Here is a 19,133-nt window from a genome sequence, read left to right as displayed (position 1 = left end):
TGCCCCAGGTCTATAACTTCTTTAGTAAAGGCTAAGCCAACCCTATCTACTTTTCTTGTGCAGCTAGGCTAACACATATTTGAAATGCCAGATGTAATCCTCTTTTCCAGACCCCTCAAAGGCATAATGACCCTCAAGAAAGCACATAGTCTTGTTAACCCTACTGTATTCCAGTCCCCACCTTACTTTCTCCCATTTTCACAAAACCTTCCTTTTATGCCTTCCTTTATTCCAAATGTATAAAAGAAACTTCAAAACTGTCACTCTCTGGAGGATTTGAGATTTTGCTTCCCAACATATGTTGTCAGTTTGGCTCACATAAACCCTTATAAAAATTCTCTTTAAGTTTGGGCATTTCTTAAGTCAACACATGTAAGAAAGCATGACCGAGATAAAAGGTACAGAAAAGAGGAGCCAACAAATACAAAATATGAGAGGTAACAGGGGCCTTTGGAGCAAAGTTTTAAGGAAATAGGTAACAACACCTTAAATAGTTCAGAGGCCAAGAGGTTAGCATTGAGAGAATTACTGGATTTGGCAATCATCTCAGGAAGGAACTCTGAGAAAGCAATTTTCCCTGAAGTTGGGAGAAAACAGGGGATGAGGGTAGATATTAAGGAAAATCAGTAAATTTATGTAGGCTACTTTACCAAAATATTTGACAAGGAAGAGAAGCAAGATCCAGGGAAGATGATTTTAAGGACAAACCCTGATTTGGAGGTTTCTCTGGTAGGAGAAGAGTAAGGGAGCAACAGAGGTAAACAACTGAGGTACAAAGAGGGAATAAAATATAAGGCTAGGTCCTGGAGACACTGTGCATTTCTTTTTCTGCTGTATTATAACGTCCAGTGCTTTTCACATGCATTATCTTTTTGTCCCCCAGCTCTCTGACGGATACAGCCTCTTCTCCAGCGGTTCTCAAAATTGAGGTCCCTATATCAGCAGCATCAGCATGACTACAAACTGCCAGTTAGAAACACATATTCTTGAGTCCTACACTGTCGCGGACCCCCTAGCGTGGGGTCCATGGTGGTGTAGCTGAAACAAAAGAAATTCACACGGACTACTGAATCCTGTGGAAGAAAAGGGAGAGTGGCTTCTCTCTCAAAGGGAGCAAAAGCCTCAGCCCTTTCTCCAAAGAACTTTTATTATCTTACTGGGCACATTACAAGAAGGTCCTCATTAACTATGCACAGGCTGGCTTTAGGTGGTTACCTTATACAGAAAACAAAGGAGAGGATGGTGGTAATCACATCACAGAAGAGGGATATTTGCAAGTGAAAGGACACAAGTGGTTGAACTGGTTACACTGGTTCTCTGGCAGGCTTAGGATGGTTTTTAGGAAGTTTCTTAGCAGCAAATGTTTGCCACTGGGGGCTGGGCCCATGCCACGCAGGATGGTCTACTACATCACACCAGATCTTCATAATCTCTGTGGGTGAGGCTGAGCAATGTGCTTTTAAATATACCCCAGGGGACTCTGATACTCCCCAAATTCCCACAACTACCACACTCAGGAGAAAATGACAGGAGACTACTGCAAGGAGACTACTGGCCACAGTCCGAGATTAGAATTCCTTCCTAAGCCCTCCGGGGGGCTCTTCCTCGCTCTTAAGGAGGTAGTGCACGACCCCACCTGCCAAGCACCATAGAGCAATGTCACCCCGTTTTGGACTTAGTCTGAGCTAGTTCTACCAGCCCGGCCGGGAGCAGGGGCCAGGCCAGGCAAAGAGGAGGAACCTTAACCCAACAACTCAACGTCCAAACCGCTACCACCACCGTCGCCCTACCACGCCCTCTAGCCTCGACTTCCGGCGGAAGAGGAGGGGGACGCTGGGGTTAGGGTCTGGGGCGAAGGTCTCCAACTTCCTCGAGACTGGTGAGGGTGATGGGCAACTTTTGTTCTAACCCTTCCATGTGCTAAGAGGCCAGATAACGGCGCCGGGAGAGAACGATAAGCTAGTCGAGGATAAGTGTCCGAGAAATCTGTAACTCAATAATGGAATAAAATAAGGCTTGAAATTCCTCCTTCCTCCCTTTCCCTACTTTCCCATCCGTAGCCCCAGGAAAGGGAAAGATACAGGCTCAAGTCCAGAGAGGGGCGGGGCAAGACGCCACAGGAAGAAATCTCGCGATAGAGGACTGGTGGGGCGGGGGTAGCACTTCTTCCCTCCTCCTCGCGTTAGTTCCGGTCGCAGAGGAGAGACCGCCGCAGTTGTCGCCACATCTGGAATTTCTGGCCCTTTTCTCTTCGCCTTAAATTCGGTGAGGCTTGGCGCCCTCTTCTCTGGGGTGGAGGTTGCGGCCCCTCATCACCGGGTAGAGAGCGAGGGAGATGGCGGCCCTGTGCCAGCCGGGTTTGGATGGGCCCCGGGGAGGCCGCCGCATGAGGTTAGGCCGGGTCCGGAGCCAGTTTTCCAGGGCTGGGGCCGCAGCCTCATCGTGGAAGCCAAGGGGCGGTGGCCCCGGGCCGGAACGTGGACCCCGGAGGTGTGTCGCGGCGGAGGCAGTGCCCGAGACAAGCCCCCCTCTGGCCCAGCCCGGCCTGGGTAACAAAGCCACTGTGGCCTCTGTTGGGTGATGTATGCGTGGGGGGTTCCGGCGGGTGGGGCGGAGGAGCCGCCACCACCACCGCGGCCGCCTCCACCGCAGCTGCTTTCGCTGGAGGGCGGGCGGATGTACGGGGCGGCTGGGCCCCCGGCGCGAAGCGCCTCGGCTCCTGTGGTCCGCTCTTTGCGGCGGACGCCGGCGACGGGGTCAGTAAAGAAGGGGCTTCCGGGAGAGGTGTAGCCCCTGTGGCGCCTCGCTGGCCCGAGGGGATCCTGGGCGAAGTCGTGGGTTGTCAGTCGTTCTGGCGGGAGGTACAGGAAGGGTGTGAATAGGCGGACACGTGCCCTTCGAAGAGGCCTTGGATTTGTGGGGTATGGGCCAGAGGAGGCTAGGCCCGCTGACAGTTAATTTTGCAGACGGGGGTGGTGAAGCAGTCGGTGGGATCACAGGTACGACTTAAGGGAAGGGTTTCTCAAAAGAAGGTATTCATCTTTTGACAGCATCCCAAAACTGACGTGCACGATTGACTAGATGGTAATCTCTGTTAGCATTCTGTGGTGCTTAGGTAGCGCAGGGTGTTAGCGAATTTGAAGAGGAATGAGGGAGAGACCCAAAAATGTTTATGGTGGGTGATTTGCTACCAATCACTGGCTGTGTAAAGTCACCTAGAGGTGTATTTCACATTACGTCTTTCAAGGGTTTCTTGTCGGGCAGGGGTGTCCAACCTTTTGGCGTCTTTGGGCCACACTAGAAGAGTTGTCTTGGGCCACACATGAAATACACAAACACTAACGAAAACTGATGAGCAAAAGAAAAGGTTTTAAGTAAATTTACGGTTTTGTTTTTGGGCTGTGTTCATAGCCATTCTGGGCTGCAGGTTGAACACCCCTGTGATGGAGGGGAAATGCAGGTTTTGAAATTCTGTTCATGAAAGCGAAAGTAATTACTTTTGCCTGCTCAGGTATATTGTCAAGACAAAGCGAGTGTTCAGCTAGTTGTACATGTGACTAGAACAAAGTTTGATGCTTTGTTTTTGAAATGAATGTCATGGCACTGATTTTTAAGGCCTTATTTTCTTTTCCTAGGGTGTCTTTTATGAATAATCAAAAGCAGCAAAAGCCAACGCTATCAGGCCAGCGTTTTAAAACCAGAAAAAGAGGTAAATTTATGTTTTAAAAATATCTCTCTTCAAACCTCCAGAATAACTTTTATATCTTGGGTCTTCTGGCTGGCAGTTGCTCGATACTAAAACCTTAAGAGAAAATACCAGGAAGGAACTTGAATTTCTAGTTGATAAACCCTTACTATTTTTAAGTAATTTTATTTGAAAAATATGAGTTGAATTTTTAGTGGCAAATTTCATTTAAGCAAATTTTTGCTTGAGAGAAAAGGTTCAGTTGTAAAAAGAGCTCCTAATGTGATCACTAATTTCACCCAAACTTTGTGAAGATACCTGAGAGGAAAATCAGACTTAACCCATGGAAGTTAATTATGGAACAGAGTTCACAGTGTAATATTTTGATTTTTTTAATTAAACATTTTTCATAGGCTTAGTAAGAAAAGTACTAAAATTATATGGATGACTTCTGTATTTATGGAAATTTAGATGAATTTTGAATTGTGTAGTGAGGCACTACTACACTAGTGATACAAAGTTAAATGAGATGTGGTCTCAGGTATATTTTATATCCAGTTTAATATGTTCCCCAAACTTCTTGGTGTTGCTCAAAGGCACATATCAACCTTATTTCATATGAGACTTTAAGGAAAAAGAGAATTGAGTCAACTAATGGCTATAAATTGTGTTTTTGTACTCCGAGTAGAGATACTTTGAGATGTATATTACAGAATCTTTTGTAATCTTTAACTCTAGTCTCCTCGTAGTAGAGAGACCAAAGAGTGATTTGTTGCAGATTCATTTACATTTAAGCCAGTTTTTCTCAAAAGGAGGAACAGAAGTTGGGAACCAGAACAATTTAGCAAAAATAGGGAAGAGTCTGTATCCTCTAGAATATGTGGATTACTGGCATCACCTTTATTTTATTGTTAGCATCAGAAAGGGATGTCACTTCCCCGCTTCCAGATTGAGATCACTTGTTAGGAGATGCCCTCCTAATTCTTGATGATTGGGTCTTAGATAGGGTGAACAACCATCCTAATTTATCTAGGACTGTATATAGATCCCAGAACCACAGGCCTTTCAATGTTAAAAACGAGAAAGTCCTGAGGAAAAGAGGGAAGAGTTGGTCACCCTCATTCTGTGTGAGCATTAAGGTAATATCTAACGTAGAGAAATCAAACCCTATCATGGAATCTGTAATAGCAATTCAGTAGAAGTTGTGTACCCAGGGCACTGTTCTGAGTGCTTTCTATCTTATGTATATCATTTAACATTCCCAACAATTTTATAAGATAGGTACTACTCTTAAGCACCATTTACAATAGGAAAATTTATGCATAAAGAATGAAACTATTTCCTCAGACAGTTAAAATGGTGGTGATCAGGATTTGGATCGGGCATTTTGACTAGAGAACGCTTGCTCTTAGCTACTAGTCTTGAATTTCTCCAGCCTTCAGTTCTCCTTTATAGTGGGAACAAAAAGATCTACCTTGCAAGATTGCTACAAGGATTGAAGCAAAAGATCTACCACAGTTTCTGTCATATATTGGATCTTTAATAAGTATCAAAGGAGTGGGTTTTTTTTTTTTTAATTTTTGTTGTTTTTTTTTTTCCTCTCTCTTTTTTTTTTTTTTTTTTTTTAAAGCATACAAAGTGTTAGGTTCATTTACAGAAAAGAATTAACAGCTCCAGCTCCCATGTTTGGACAAAATTTCACTCAGTGATAAAATTTGCCTGAGGTTTGGAGGTTGACCTAAATTTCAGAAAAGCCCAGAGGCAATGGAAGAACATTCCAGATAGAAATTGTCCCCTGGTAGTAGGAGCACACTAGTTTATTCAGCTCATTTAATGAGATTTACATGAAAAGATAGTGGAAGAATAGCTATACGATTCTGTGCTTAGGCAATCCTGCCTTCAGCTAGTGGAGGGGAACTTGCACAGGACATGTGTTTAGTCTCCTGTTTATTTGCTAGTGTTCCAGGTCTTGGGTAATCTAGCTGTGTTTGTTTTCCAGCTGTTGAAATAAATGAAATTGTAATGAATGTAATTAACTTATTCAGTGATTATAACTTCATAAGGTAGTGGTTTCCTGGTGTTTTGATAAACCTTTTGAAACTAAATGTTTTGGGGTTTTCCCCTCAGATGAAAAAGAGAGGTTTGACCCTACTCAGTTTCAAGACTGTATTATTCAAGGCTTAACTGAAACTGGTACTGATTTGGAAGCAGTAGCAAAGTTTCTTGATGCCTCTGGAGCAAAACTTGATTACCGCCGATATGCAGAAACACTCTTTGACATTCTGGTGGCCGGGGGAATGCTGGGTAAGTGTCTGGTTTTGTGGGAAGTATGCTACATGGAGAAGATTGTTAGAATTCAGAATATGAACTATTTGACAAATTAAAATTAATTTCAGCCTTTGTTTTTAATATGACTACTAGAAGATTTGAAAATACACTGTGTGGTTTACATATTTCTGCTGCACAGTGCTGCTTTAATGTAACTCCTGCCTTCAGCAGCAGCTCAGGATGTTTTAACAGAATGTACTACTTAGTTATATATCTTCAAATGATGATGGTAATTTCATTTCCATAGCTCTTATGAGGTATTTCAAAATATTTTATGGCAATATTTATCTAGGCCCTGATTCTAGGGCCTTGGTGGTCTTGACCCTCACCACCAAGCTGACAGAATTAGAACTCCATCAGTATAAGGTATGCAGAATGGAGGCTCAGAAAGGCTTCAGTGACTTGCATGCAGTCAAACAATTGCTCAGTGAGTGGAACTAGGAACTTAACATATATTCTAGTGCCCAGTCAAATGAATTTTTCATTGTATTACCAGTTCATAATAAGAAATATATCTTACTATTCATAATACTATCAATAAGCCTATTATAAAATTTTTTTTAAACACTTACTTAGGAGATTTTCGAACATATCCTGGAGAGAGTAATGTGATGAACTTTTGATCTGTTACCTAACTTCAATAATTATTAACAATTTCATCCCCCTTCCCGCATATTTTAAGGTGTACATCAGACATTTTTTTTTTGTCTATAAATACTAAATGTATCTAAAAGATAAAGTATTTAATCTGTGGATATTTATAGCCAACCTCTTTGGAAGCTTGAAGGGAAGTTTTCTATATGTAAAATTACACACCAAAACCAACTGTAAACATCTCCACTTGGGTGACAGATTTGGCACTAATGATTGAATAGCTAATGCAGCAAGTTTCATGGAGTTGCTAAAGTGGGTTACTTTAATTGTTCCTGTAAATTGTTTCACTGTTTCAAATGTATTAAACCAACCTAGCCATGTTGCTACTGAGAAATTGCTTTCAAATCATGTTAGAATTTTTATAATTTTATTTTATCACAGAAAGTAAGCATGAAATGATTACTAATTTTAAATGAAGGTCACTGCAAATTTTTTGTAAAATATGCCTTAGCCCCAGGTGGTACATTGGCAGATGACATGATGCGTACAGATGTCTGTGTGTTCGCAGCACAAGAAGACCTAGAGACCATGCAAGCATTTGCTCAGGTAAATAAAACTTGACATAATAATTTTGGTTAGCTACTATCCATCTCACTGATGTTTAAGAAAGAGTACTTTTAAGAGGGTACAGGGAGATTTAAGGAATTTGAACTGAAGGTTTAAGGCAGTGCTCTTGGTGAAATATGATAAATTAAAAACTTTAAAATGTGTTGAGAAAAACAATTAGAAAAAGATTGAGTTAGCTTTTCCTGTTTGTCCCTCTGGAATTAATCCATTAGAAAAAAAGTCAAACTGAAAAGAAAATCAGTTCCCTGTCATGATTTCCATCATGGAGTTACTTTGCATATAACTTTTCAAAAGATGAGTGAGTTATAGGCAGATAGGTTTACCAATCAGAATCTTACATGAAGCTTTCATGTATACCAGTAGGTATGTTTGCATTATAGTAAGCAAAGAATTCCAGTATATCTAACAGATACTGTTATCAATGTCATTACAAAGACATAACTGTATTTCATGATCTTACTCTGTTAGTCTACAAATGGGTAAATGACTTATATTTGAGCGATAACTAGTCTTTGCTTCAATACTGGTAGTAAAAATTTGTTGCAGGGTGCTATTAAAGTGTTAACAGTATTGCATTGGTACATTGCAGGGTTTGGGAATGGATGGATTGTTCCCATGCTAATTTAAACAGCCTATATCTAGTGAAAGGTTCACTCCTTTGCTGTTTCTCGAGATACCATTGGAGGGATCTCATTGGCCCTAACCTAGATCTTTTTATTAGGAGTCTGTACACAGGAAGTCATCATTAAATTTCTTTATTCTTCTTCATAGGTTTTTAACAAGTTAATCAGGCGCTACAAATACCTGGAGAAAGGTTTTGAAGATGAAGTAAAAAAGGTATGAGGAGCAATATGTTTTGTGGAAGACAGTAAGTTGAGGTCAAAGAATGGAATGTTAAAAGCTAATTTTGCTGCAGATTTAAGATAATTTTCAATGTAACTGCCATATGTACTTGTTAATCACTTCCCCTTTTCACCAGTCCCCATCAGGTGACCATCAGTTTGTTCTCTGTATTTATCAATTTGTTTCTGTTGTCTATTTATTTTTTTTAGGTTTCTACATATAAGTGAAATCATATGGTATTTGTCTTTCTGATTGACTTATTTCACTTAGCAAAAATAGCCTCTAGATTACAGGTGGCAAACACAAGGTCCGAGGGCCAAATCCCACCCTCCACCTTGTTTTATCCAGCCCAGCACCTTGTTTCTACCTGGTGGCAGCACCGAGCTCCTTGCCCCTAGTTAAGGAGTAGTTACATTTATACAGTCTTAAAATTATAATCGGCCCTTTGAAGGCAACCATGAGGCTGATGTGGCCCACAGTGAAAATGAGTTTGACACCCCTGCTCTAGGTCCATCCATGTCGTTGGAATTGGAAAGATTTCATTCTTATTTTTGTGGCCAAGTAATATTTCATTGTATGTATGTACCACAGCTTTTTTTTATATCTTTTTTCCATATCTTGGCTGTTATAAATAATGCTACAGTGAACATAGGAATGTATATATCTTTTTGAATGAATGTTTTGGATTTCTTAAGATAAATACCCAGAAGTGGGATTGCTAGGTCATATGATAGTTCTTTTTGTTTCTTTTTCTTTTTTTTAATCCTCACTTGAAGGTATGTTTATTGATCTTTAAAACAAGAGGGAGGGAGGGTGGGGAAGAGAGAGAGAGACATTGATCATTTGCCTCCTGTATGCGCTCCAACTGGGAATCAAACCCGCAACCTTTTGGGGTATGGAATGATGCTCCAACTGAGCCACCCAGGCAGGGCTGGTAGGGTTTTTTGTTTAGTTTTTTGTTTTTTTATTTGTATTTTTAGTTTTTTAGAGGAGCCTCCATGCTGTTTGAGATTATTTTATTTTTAAATTTTATCTATTGGTTTGGGGGGAGCATTGATTCATTGTTCATTATTGATTGATTTTTATATGTGCCCTGACTGGGGATCAAACCCACAACCTTGGTGTATCAGGTTGATGCTCTGACCAACTGAGCTACCTGGCCAGGGTTTTTTAGATAATTTTAGATACTTAGGTAGGCTGTCTCTGAAATGTAGTTTGGAGGTAAACCATTTAGTTTAATTTGCTGTACATTGTTCCTTAGCCCCATGTCCAAACAATGGCAAACCCTAAAATCCAAAGTGGGGTTTGTTCAGAAGATTAGAGGGTAGAGCACCAGAGTTAAAAACATTGAAAAAGAAATTTAGCATACTTGCTATTTGAGTCTTAGATGTACTGTATATAGGTGCATAGAAAATCTGGTAATGCTTTTAGTAACATTTTTAGGGTATCAGACACTATTCTAATTGTTAAGTCATTTACTGTTCACAAAAACCCTGTGAAACAAGTTTTATCAGCATTTTACATATGAGGAAACTGAGGCGCAGAAGTTAACTTGAGGAAGATCACTTAGTTAATGAGTATTATCATTGAGGCAGAAACTTGGGTGGTACTCTAGAGCCCATACTTGTCACCCATATAGTATGCTTTATTGCTTCCCTTTGTATAATACAATTGCTCTTTTAACCCATAACTATTTCCTTTTATAGCTGCTGCTGTTCTTAAAGGGTTTTTCGGAGTCGGAGAGGAACAAGCTGGCTATGTTGACTGGTGTTCTTCTGGCTAATGGAACACTTAATGCATCCATTCTTAATAGCCTTTATAATGAGAATTTGGTTAAAGAAGGTAATTAACTTTTAGTAAAGGGTAGTCTTTAGTTGTCAGAGTAGGATAGATAAGGGCATGAAAGATGAACTGATACAGGATATAATTTATCTAGGTTTGACCTGTGTAATAGTGTTTTTAACTATCCTTAAATTGAGTAGTTGCATTTAAATTCATTAGACATTTATTGTATACTTTTGGCATCCAGAGTTAATGGCTTGCTTTAGGCATACAGCAAATATCCAGGGTCCAGATGGAAAGTAAAGAAGATTCAGTTCTGTGGTGACTTAGATGAGTTCCAATTGGGAGACTTGGAAACTTGTTTAACAGAGGAAGTGCCATTGGGAAAAGTGTCAAGCTGAAAAGGGAAATAAGTCTCATATTGATTTCCATAGTTAAATTATTCTTTAGAATAATAAAAGGCTAATTTCTTTATTTTACTAAGAGTACTGAGTATGTAACATGCATTATTTTAATTCTCACAACAACCCTGTCAAGTGTAAGAACTGTTACATTGATTTTATACATTGGAAAACAGTTTAAGTAACTTGACTAAGAATACATAACCAGCAAATGTTAGAATAGAGAAATTGGAGTTAAATGGTAAGCAGTAGCAGAAGGAAGTCCAGGGGTAAGTGTGCGGATAAAGTGAGGAATCCTGTGTAGTTGAACTATGGAGGGAGGAAATGGAAAGATGCAGAGGTTGAGTCCAGGATGGAACTTCTGTTAAGTATGCTCTTTTCTTCTATAGGGGTTTCAGCAGCTTTTGCTGTAAAGCTCTTTAAATCATGGATCAATGAAAAAGATATCAATGCAGTAGCTGCAAGTCTTCGGAAAGTCAGCATGGATAACAGGCTGATGGTTTGTAACTTCTTTCATTTTTTTTTTCCCATTCTTGCTAGGAAAGTGCAATAACAGAACTTTGTCATTTTAACCTGTGAAGAAAACAGTTTTTCTTAATCTGATTTAAAGATTATTTACTTACATTAAATTCTCCTTTCAGGAACTTTTTCCTGCCAATAAACAAAGCGTTGAACACTTCACGAAGTACTTCACTGAGGCGGGCTTAAAAGAGCTTTCAGAATATGTTCGGAATCAGCAAACCATTGGAGCTCGTAAGGAACTCCAGAAAGAACTTCAAGAACAGATGTCCCGTGGTGATCCATTTAAGGATGTAAGATATTTTTGTTTAAACTGTCATTATATGGCCAAGTTTCTGGCAAAGAAAAAATTTTAAGTATTTCACCAGAGTGGGCTTTAATAGCTGTAAAATATTATGCTGGGGCTTTGCCTCTGTCTTTTTCATCCTTAGTGCCTTATTGGTGTCCAGAAATTGTCATACTTGGGGATTTTGTAGGGTGTAAGCTAGTGGACAGTCCTGTTTCCATCTCAGTCCTTTCCTAGCCAGTTTGCCTATGTGTAAACCAAGGTTTGAACTAGAGATCCACCCTTCCAGGTCCAAAAGCTCTTTGATTACATGTGGTACACATGTGGTTGCTGCTTGCATGGAAAGGTCTTTTCATGCTTTTGTATAACTTCTAAGTTTGATATATGAAATATGTACATACATAACATGCATACATATAATTTCTGATAACTAAATTTGGATTCTTTTGCAGATAATTTTGTATGTCAAGGAGGAGATGAAAAAAAACAACATCCCAGAACCCGTTGTCATTGGAATAGTCTGGTCCAGTGTAATGAGCACCGTGGAATGGAATAAAAAAGAGGAGCTTGTAGCAGAGCAAGCCATCAAGCACTTGAAGGTATTAGATCTGTTCTCTAACCAAACATTCTGCTTCTACGTTGGGAAAAGTAAACTGTTACTGTGCTTTTTTCTAAGAGCATTTATTGCATTTGTGGTTCCTGGGAATAATTTACCAGTAAATAGACAACATACTAATTATTGATATAACCTTTTAAAAAGTCTGACTTGGACTTTGGTTGGTTCACGGGTTAAAAATGAATACTTGCTGGAAAATAGCTTAAGCCTGCAATTTGGTGTTTGCCTTTGGGAAAATCGGCAAATAGAAGCATTTTATTCTCTTTCCTATAAAATATTAAACATTGTATTGACAGTTAACTGGAATTCTTGATGCAGTTGCTTGTTTGATATAGATGCTTAGCAGATTTTTCTGCTTCACTACTTTTTTATTTCCACTAAATAGATAAAATTCATAGTGGTTGTGGAAGATGAGTTATGTTCTATATTTCAGAAACTTTATAATGGATGGCCAGCAGAATGAGTAACTAAATCTTTTCTCCCCTTCAAAAGCAATACAGCCCTCTCCTTGCTGCCTTTACTACTCAAGGTCAGTCTGAGCTGACTCTGTTACTGAAGATTCAGGAGTATTGCTACGACAACATTCATTTCATGAAAGCCTTCCAGAAAATAGTGGTGCTTTTTTACAAAGGTAATTTAAAATTACAATTTTGTGAACACAAAATTCTGAAGAGTAGTTGTCTGAACACCAGCTCCCTAAAATATTTTACTCTAATCACAGAATTGAATTGACTGCCATTGAATTGGGTGCTTGTTTTTTTTTTGTTTTTTTGTGGTTTGTTTTTTGTTTGTTTTTGTTTTGTTTTGTTTTAAGAATGGGGCGCTGGCCAGGTAGCTCAGTTGGATGGAGTGTTGTCCTAATATGCCAGGGTGTTTGGAGTTTGATCCCCATTCAGGACACATAGAGGAATCCGGCAATGAATGCATGGATAAGTGGTGTAACAAATTTATGTTTCTCTCCTTTCCTCTCTCAGTCTAAAATCAATATAATAAAAATTTAAAACAGAAAGAATGGTACGAACTCCCAAGTAGTCCGTGCTTTAGTGGTTATCAAGCTTGTGATTAGGTTTCTTAAAAGTATGTGTGCCCCTACTTGCTGCCACTTAGAAATAAATCATAGAAATAATTATTTAAATCTTAATTTTTCCAGTATTGATCTGTGAAGTATATGGACTTTTTTTTTTCTTTTTTAAATAAAGCACAGTGCCATTTTCATACCTAAAAACAAATCAGCCCTGACTGTTGTGGCTCACTGGTTGGGCGTCCCACAAATCCAAATGGAAAGGTCACTGTTTTGATTCCTGGTCAGAGCACATGCCTCTGTGGCAGGTTCCGTCCCTAGTGTCTCTGCTGTTGGGGCATGTGCAAGAGGCAGCTGATGGATGTTTCTCTTTCTCCCTCCCTTCCCCTCTCTCAAATAAATATATATTTTTTTTAATTAACAAATGTCCCTGATCATTTCTCAACCTTGGTACTACTGATATTTTGGGCCAAATAACTGGCTTGCTTTTGTTTATTTTTTAGAAGAGGAGAGAGGGAGAGAAACATTGATGTGTGGTTGCCTCTTGAGCACCCCCTACTGGGGACCTGGCCTGAAACCCAGTCATGTGTCCTGATGAGAACTGAACCAGTGACCTTTCGGTTCATAGGCCAAAGTTCAGCCCACTGAGCCACACCAGCAAGGGCTCAAATAACTCTTGTAGGTCACTGTCAACCTGTACACTGAAGAATGTTTAAAAGCATCCCTGGCATCTGTCCAAGAGATGTTATATCAATAGTACTTCTCCCCAGTGTAACTATCAAGAATGTCTCTAAACATTGTCAAATGCCCTTGAGGAGTAAAATTGCTGTCAGTTAAGAGAATCACTGGTTTAAAACATTTTTTCCTAGCAGCAGGTTCATACTTGGGCAACAAGTTGATAAAAAGTTTTTTTAAATCTCAGGCTCTCATTTTATGTTTTTTAAAAAATTAATTTGTTGAAAAAAGCAATTAGAGAATGTTTGAGTACAGGATGCCCCCCAGTAAGATCTTTGTTGCCATGCAGGGATTTGCACCTTAGTTGGGTTCTAACTGTGTGGTTAGAACATGTACGAAAACTACCTGAATGTAATGATCATTCTCTTCTTTATAGCTGAAGTCCTGAGTGAGGAGCCCATTCTGAAGTGGTATAAAGATGCACATGTTGCAAAGGGGAAAAGTGTCTTCCTTGAACAAATGAAAAAGTTTGTGGAGTGGCTCAAAAATGCTGAAGAAGGTAAGTCTTTTGTGCAGTTAGTTTGGTAAAGCCAGAGAACTGGTTTTAGTTGGCCATCCGTAGAATGAGCCCACACATGCTGCCTTTGATTCAGGTGCCATTCTGTACCTAGAGTACAGATTTTTGTAAGTTTATTTGAGGTAGGTGAGGAAAACTAGACCTTAATTATTGAAATATTTTGGTGGCCATAATACTAAACATTCTTTGGAGAAAATTTGAAAATTTTGAGAATATCTAATATTTATTAATTTTGCATTTATAAATGAATACTTTTGAATATGCCTGTATTTTAAGTAGGACATTAATAAGATCCTTTAATTATCATAAAAAGCTTCACAATTATAAATGGGAACTTGTTTTCTGATACTGTATAATGCTTGACTGCATTTTCCCCCTTTTCTAGAATCTGAGTCTGAAGCTGAAGAAGGTGACTGAATTTTGAAACTACACCCTCAGTAAAGCAAACAGGAGTTGTAGATAAAATGTCATGTCTCATGTGTCCTGGTTCTTACATCTTCCTACCTCCCTATATCAAGCATGATATAAGGGCTTTCATAGCAAATTTTATTTTAACTGTTTCTATGGTTACTGGAAATGTTGGGTTTAGTTTCAAAAACCATGTTGTAAGTAGCTACAGGAGCTATAGATTTGAATCTAATGTTGCATTAGTCTTTTCAGTTCTCTTCTACCTCCTGTATTTTCTACTGTAATAATGTAATTTAAGGCCTTCCACAAGGAACAGTTCACTTTTTTCCTGGGTTTTCTATATAAAGTTTTCAAGATATGATTTGGTTAAAAATAATTTGTTATAAAAATTCTGTTTGCAAATTAAACTGTAAAAGTATCCAAAGTCTCAAAAAGCAATGATTTGTGTGATAATTTGGTGTGCCCAAAGCCCTCATCCAGGAAAACCTCATATACAGCAGTTGAATTCATTAACATGACTCTTGAGTATTTGGGCCATTGCTTCCATGTTAATATTTTCTTAATTTTTAACCCTTATGTCTTGAGCTCAGTTTTTTGTTCTCTGGTTTCCATTCCTTAGTGGAGCCATGGAGAACAAGCTTGAAAGTGGGGTCTTTGGGAAATTGTACTTGGCAGAGGTGGTGGGAAGAAGGAAGTTGAGTTTTTCCCATTGAGAAATTTCTGCATTCCGTTGTATCTTTCCAGGCAAAATAGCTGGGTATTCTTTTCATACCATTTTCAACTGTACCTTAGAAAAATCTTGTCACTTTAACAAAGTTAACACTTGTCATATACTTAGATTGGTAGGAAAGGACTCATGGAATAGTGTGAGTAAAGGAAATGCCTTTACCCTAGTTGCCTTTTATTTTTAATTGCCATGAGCCAACTATCTCTTCTATACAGTTGATTCATTTATTTTAATGGCTGCCTTTTAATTTTCATCTTTTCTTGCTGTCATCCATCTATATATGTATGTAGTCAGTAGAAAACAAAATATGACCACGCTTTTTGGTGGAAAGAACTTTATCTTACATGTGAAGATTTTGGAAGTTTTGATTGTTGAAAGAAACTAGGTTGGAATAAGAGACTGGGTAGAAGTTGCCCCTTTCAGAGGTGCCATTTTTTTGAGCCAAGAATTTGGTGTTTAGCAGTTCATCTGGAGGGAATAATGTGTAGTATAATTTGAAATAAAGTTGTATAGTAACCTTAAGGAGAGCATTATTACTGATATCATTGTGAATGGGGTGAAATTGTTAAATGAATAACTTTGATCAAGTTTTCATGCACAGGCAAAATGTATTCACTAGGTTCCTACATAGTGATCTGCTTTTACTTTGTAATTTGTAGTCCTCAAAAGACTTTTTTAAAAAAAATAAAGTCCACCCTTATACTTAGGTTATGTAGGTCAGTCTTCTTTTTTTGTAAATTCCTTGTTAATGTCCAGTAGAAAATGTATGTTATACATTCAGGTGTCTCTATTATGTAAGCATTAAATAATTGCTCTTTTTGTCCTTGTAGCTCCCAAATTGTAAACACCTACACAGAATTCTGATGTAGTGGAAACTACATAACATTTCTACAACTGAGTCATTGCATGTTACTGCTGTTCAAAGTGTACTCTGTTCTATTATATACTGTGTATAGTGAAAGAATGTGTAGTCTTCCAGAACTACATTATGATCTTTGTCTGATCATAGTTTTTTTCTTCATAATGACAAAGTAGTGTTTACTGACTACAATATTACAATAAATGAATATCACCTGTGACAGTATAAAAGAAAGGAAATGCTTTCTGAAAAGACTGCAGATTTTCATTTTGAATTTTAAGTGGTAATTTTGGGACTCAGCTGCCAATGCCAATTTATGGCCTCAAATATGTAATTCTTAATATAGATGTTAAAATTGTACTTGTATGATTGGATAAATGTTGACTTTCCTAACTTGGTGTCGGTTTCAAAGGATAAGTCTCTTAGATACCATAATTAAATGTGTATTTAGAGCTGGTCATAGTTTCTTAATCTTAATTATTCTGGAATATTGTCCTAGAGATATTTATTATGTTATTAAGAAAACTCCAAATACCAAAAATACCACAGGATATTTTGACACAACATAATGATGGTTGTGAGAGGAAATGCATGTGACTGGGAGATTGGCTTCTAATTCAGTGTTTCTCCAAGCTCATTATCACCCTCCCCCAGGAAGCCTTTTTAGACTTTTCTAATAGCACCCCAATAAATTTTACTATAGATAAGCTACATGTGTATTGTATCTGTTTTATGTATTAAAAAGAGTGAGGGCTTTTTGGGTCCCATTTGGGGGTGATACCACCCCCACTGATAATGCATGCCCTGGCATGTCTTTTTTTAAGAGGGGTGGACATAGAGATAGACATTTGCATTGGCAGACATATCTTCATGTAGATCAATATCGTGAAGCAGTATTTTTTTTTCTCCCAGGGTCACTGGAAAATAGAGAATGTTAGTTTTCTGCCAGTCACCCATCTTTTTAACAGTTAATGCTTTACACCTCGGCCCACCATAGGCATCAGACAAGTAATTTCCCATTCATTTTGGAGGTCTTAAGAGATTCTTACTTGATTGTAAATGTAACAGAGGCATTTGGGTTTCTTCTAATCTGTAAAAATCAATTAAAACTCTAGATGAGTGATTTATTTAAAGTTGAGCAAAAACACTTTGATAAATGGTATTGGAATTTTACTGATGCACCTGCTGTCCTACTCAATTAGGTTCCTTGCAGAAACTCGCAAAACTATTGGGCTTTGTAACATAGGTGCCAAAATTTTACTGTGCGTTGTTGCTTAGACTACTAAATTACCTTTGTAAAAATTTTCCTCAGATGCTGTTGACAGGTGCCAGGTAAAGTAGGTTAATAAGCATTTCTGTGAGAATTCTGGTAAATGCCTTGCTATAATTTTTCATAAATATATTTGTCCTCTAATATTTAAAGTTTACCTATTCACTAGCCTGCTGAGGCCTAAAGGTTTAAAACACAGTTTTCAGTAGGCTTTAAGTGGAATCTGGAAGATGTATTCAATACTTTTTAAATTTTCCAGTGACTTACAATCCTTTTATCCTGATTCTAGGATTATAGTCAGACCTCTGGATGAATTGAAAGAAAAGGATGAGTTTACAAGTACACTCAATCATTGTCAATTTAATAATAAGAAGAACCTTGGTTAAATTAAAAGCTCAGTTGTTTGTGCTTACTATAGTGCCCTAGAGGAGACAGTGGTTAAAAAAAAAACCCACTGAATCCTTTCCTTTACACATTTTATCCGGAGGAACCAATATCGTCAAACTGATACTAGAATATTGTTGTATTAGTGCAGCTTTGGGAACTATTATGAATGAACTTGGGGTGCTACAAAGATATCAAATAATTGAGCTGTTCCATTTCAGGGAATTTCCAATCAGTATAACCAATTTAAAATACCTAAGGAAGAAAATTCTTGAATTTCTTTAAAGCTGAAATCCTTAAGGCTGTGCTTAAAAGTTAATTTAAAGGATAAACCTATTGGGGGAATAAGTAACCCATTTATAGACTGAAGCCTCTGCTTCAAAAAGATATTCTACATTCTCTAGTATCGTAATAAAATATTTTCTCTGTAAATACACCTCATTTTCATTCTAGGTGGGGTAATGGATGTTGGCATAGCAAACAGTTGAATGGAGAAAACCGGATAGCTGGTGATCCAGATAGTTCTTGGCACTCTGAACAAACTCAAGTACAGACATGCATACCAGTAATTATGTTGCTGCATCATTCCTGTTTAACTGAAATTTGCTTCTTGTCTGTCCTTTTGAGGTTGTGAATAAAATTTACATTAATTCCTTGTTAATGTAAAGAAAAAAGCAGTAACTGCTGGCATTGGTTGTGTATGCTAGTGGTCAAGTGCTCCAAGTTGGTTGAGGCTAAGTCCTTGTCCATTTTGACTGGGTGTTTTAAATGCCGTCAAAGGGCCTGTTCCTCCAGAAATTTTTTTTCTCCAGACCAGTTTTGCTTTTGTGTGGCTCCCATGTACTTCAAACACATAAGCAAGTATGTACATGTTTTTAGAAAATGCCAGCGTCTCAATAAAATAGTAACACCATCTATCCTCTCAAGAAAGCTTCATGTCGCTTCTCTTTAAGCCGTGGTGTATCATCAAGTCCTGGCCATTCCAACTCTAACATAGTTTCTCCCCTACTGCTACCCTAATTCAGGCCACCAGCAGCATTATTAGCTTGGGTTGTCTTGTAAGTGCAAGTAAAATTCAACAGAATGCCAGTCAGTATGTAATGGAATACGTACACCCTGTAGTCAGTGTGGTTCAGTTACATGGAAAGCTTTTTTTAAAAAAATTTACCCCTGGCCACGTAGCTCATTCGGTTGCGGGTTTGAGGCCCCAGTCAGGACACACATGAGAATGAGTGAATGAATAAGTGGAACAAGTTGATATTCCTCCCTCCCTAAAGTGAGTAAGTGAAAACTGTAAAAATTTTAAAAAGAAAATGTAAACTCTCATTGAGCTATCATCCAGTTTCAGCTATTGTCTCACTGCCAATTAGTTTGTCTACATCCACTCCCTTCCCCAATCCCTCTTGGAAGTTTTTGAAACAAAACCCAAATATTGTAACTTCTGGGAATCCTTTTCTGTGACTTGAAGGAGGCAGTTCTCTATGGACAACAGTGGTGATTGCTGGGGTGAGGGGGGTATAATAGTACTAAA

The 19,133-nt window shown here is 38.5% G+C and overlaps 1 protein-coding gene across 3 annotated transcripts; it reads left to right on the top strand.

The window, feature by feature from the left end:
* The first annotated feature begins 1,877 nt into the window (after nucleotides 1-1,877).
* On the top strand, nucleotides 1,878-17,081 carry BZW1 (basic leucine zipper and W2 domains 1). Of its 3 annotated transcripts, XM_028510936.2 has the most exons (12): nucleotides 1,878-2,265; nucleotides 3,636-3,709; nucleotides 5,813-5,989; nucleotides 7,119-7,213; nucleotides 8,006-8,071; nucleotides 9,784-9,919; nucleotides 10,650-10,759; nucleotides 10,902-11,072; nucleotides 11,518-11,664; nucleotides 12,174-12,312; nucleotides 13,814-13,936; nucleotides 14,340-17,047. In XM_028510936.2, the coding sequence occupies exons 2-12, from the start codon at nucleotides 3,646-3,648 to the stop codon at nucleotides 14,369-14,371; spliced, it is 1,260 nt and encodes a 419-aa protein (XP_028366737.1). In that variant the 5' UTR covers nucleotides 1,878-2,265; nucleotides 3,636-3,645; the 3' UTR covers nucleotides 14,372-17,047. The 3 variants fall into 3 exon arrangements, with proteins under 3 accessions (XP_028366737.1, XP_035879006.1, XP_028366739.1); XM_036023113.1 differs by lacking the exon at nucleotides 1,878-2,265 and having other exon boundaries at nucleotides 14,340-17,081; XM_028510938.2 differs by lacking the exons at nucleotides 1,878-2,265; nucleotides 3,636-3,709; nucleotides 7,119-7,213 and having other exon boundaries at nucleotides 5,912-5,995; nucleotides 14,340-17,081.
* The last annotated feature ends 2,052 nt before the right edge of the window (nucleotides 17,082-19,133 follow it).

This window comes from Phyllostomus discolor, chromosome 4 (genome assembly GCF_004126475.2).
Source record: "Phyllostomus discolor isolate MPI-MPIP mPhyDis1 chromosome 4, mPhyDis1.pri.v3, whole genome shotgun sequence".
Taxonomy (NCBI): Eukaryota; Metazoa; Chordata; class Mammalia; order Chiroptera; family Phyllostomidae; genus Phyllostomus; species Phyllostomus discolor.
Note: the sequence above shows the minus strand (reverse complement) of the source record. Positions and strands in the feature narration are given on the sequence as shown.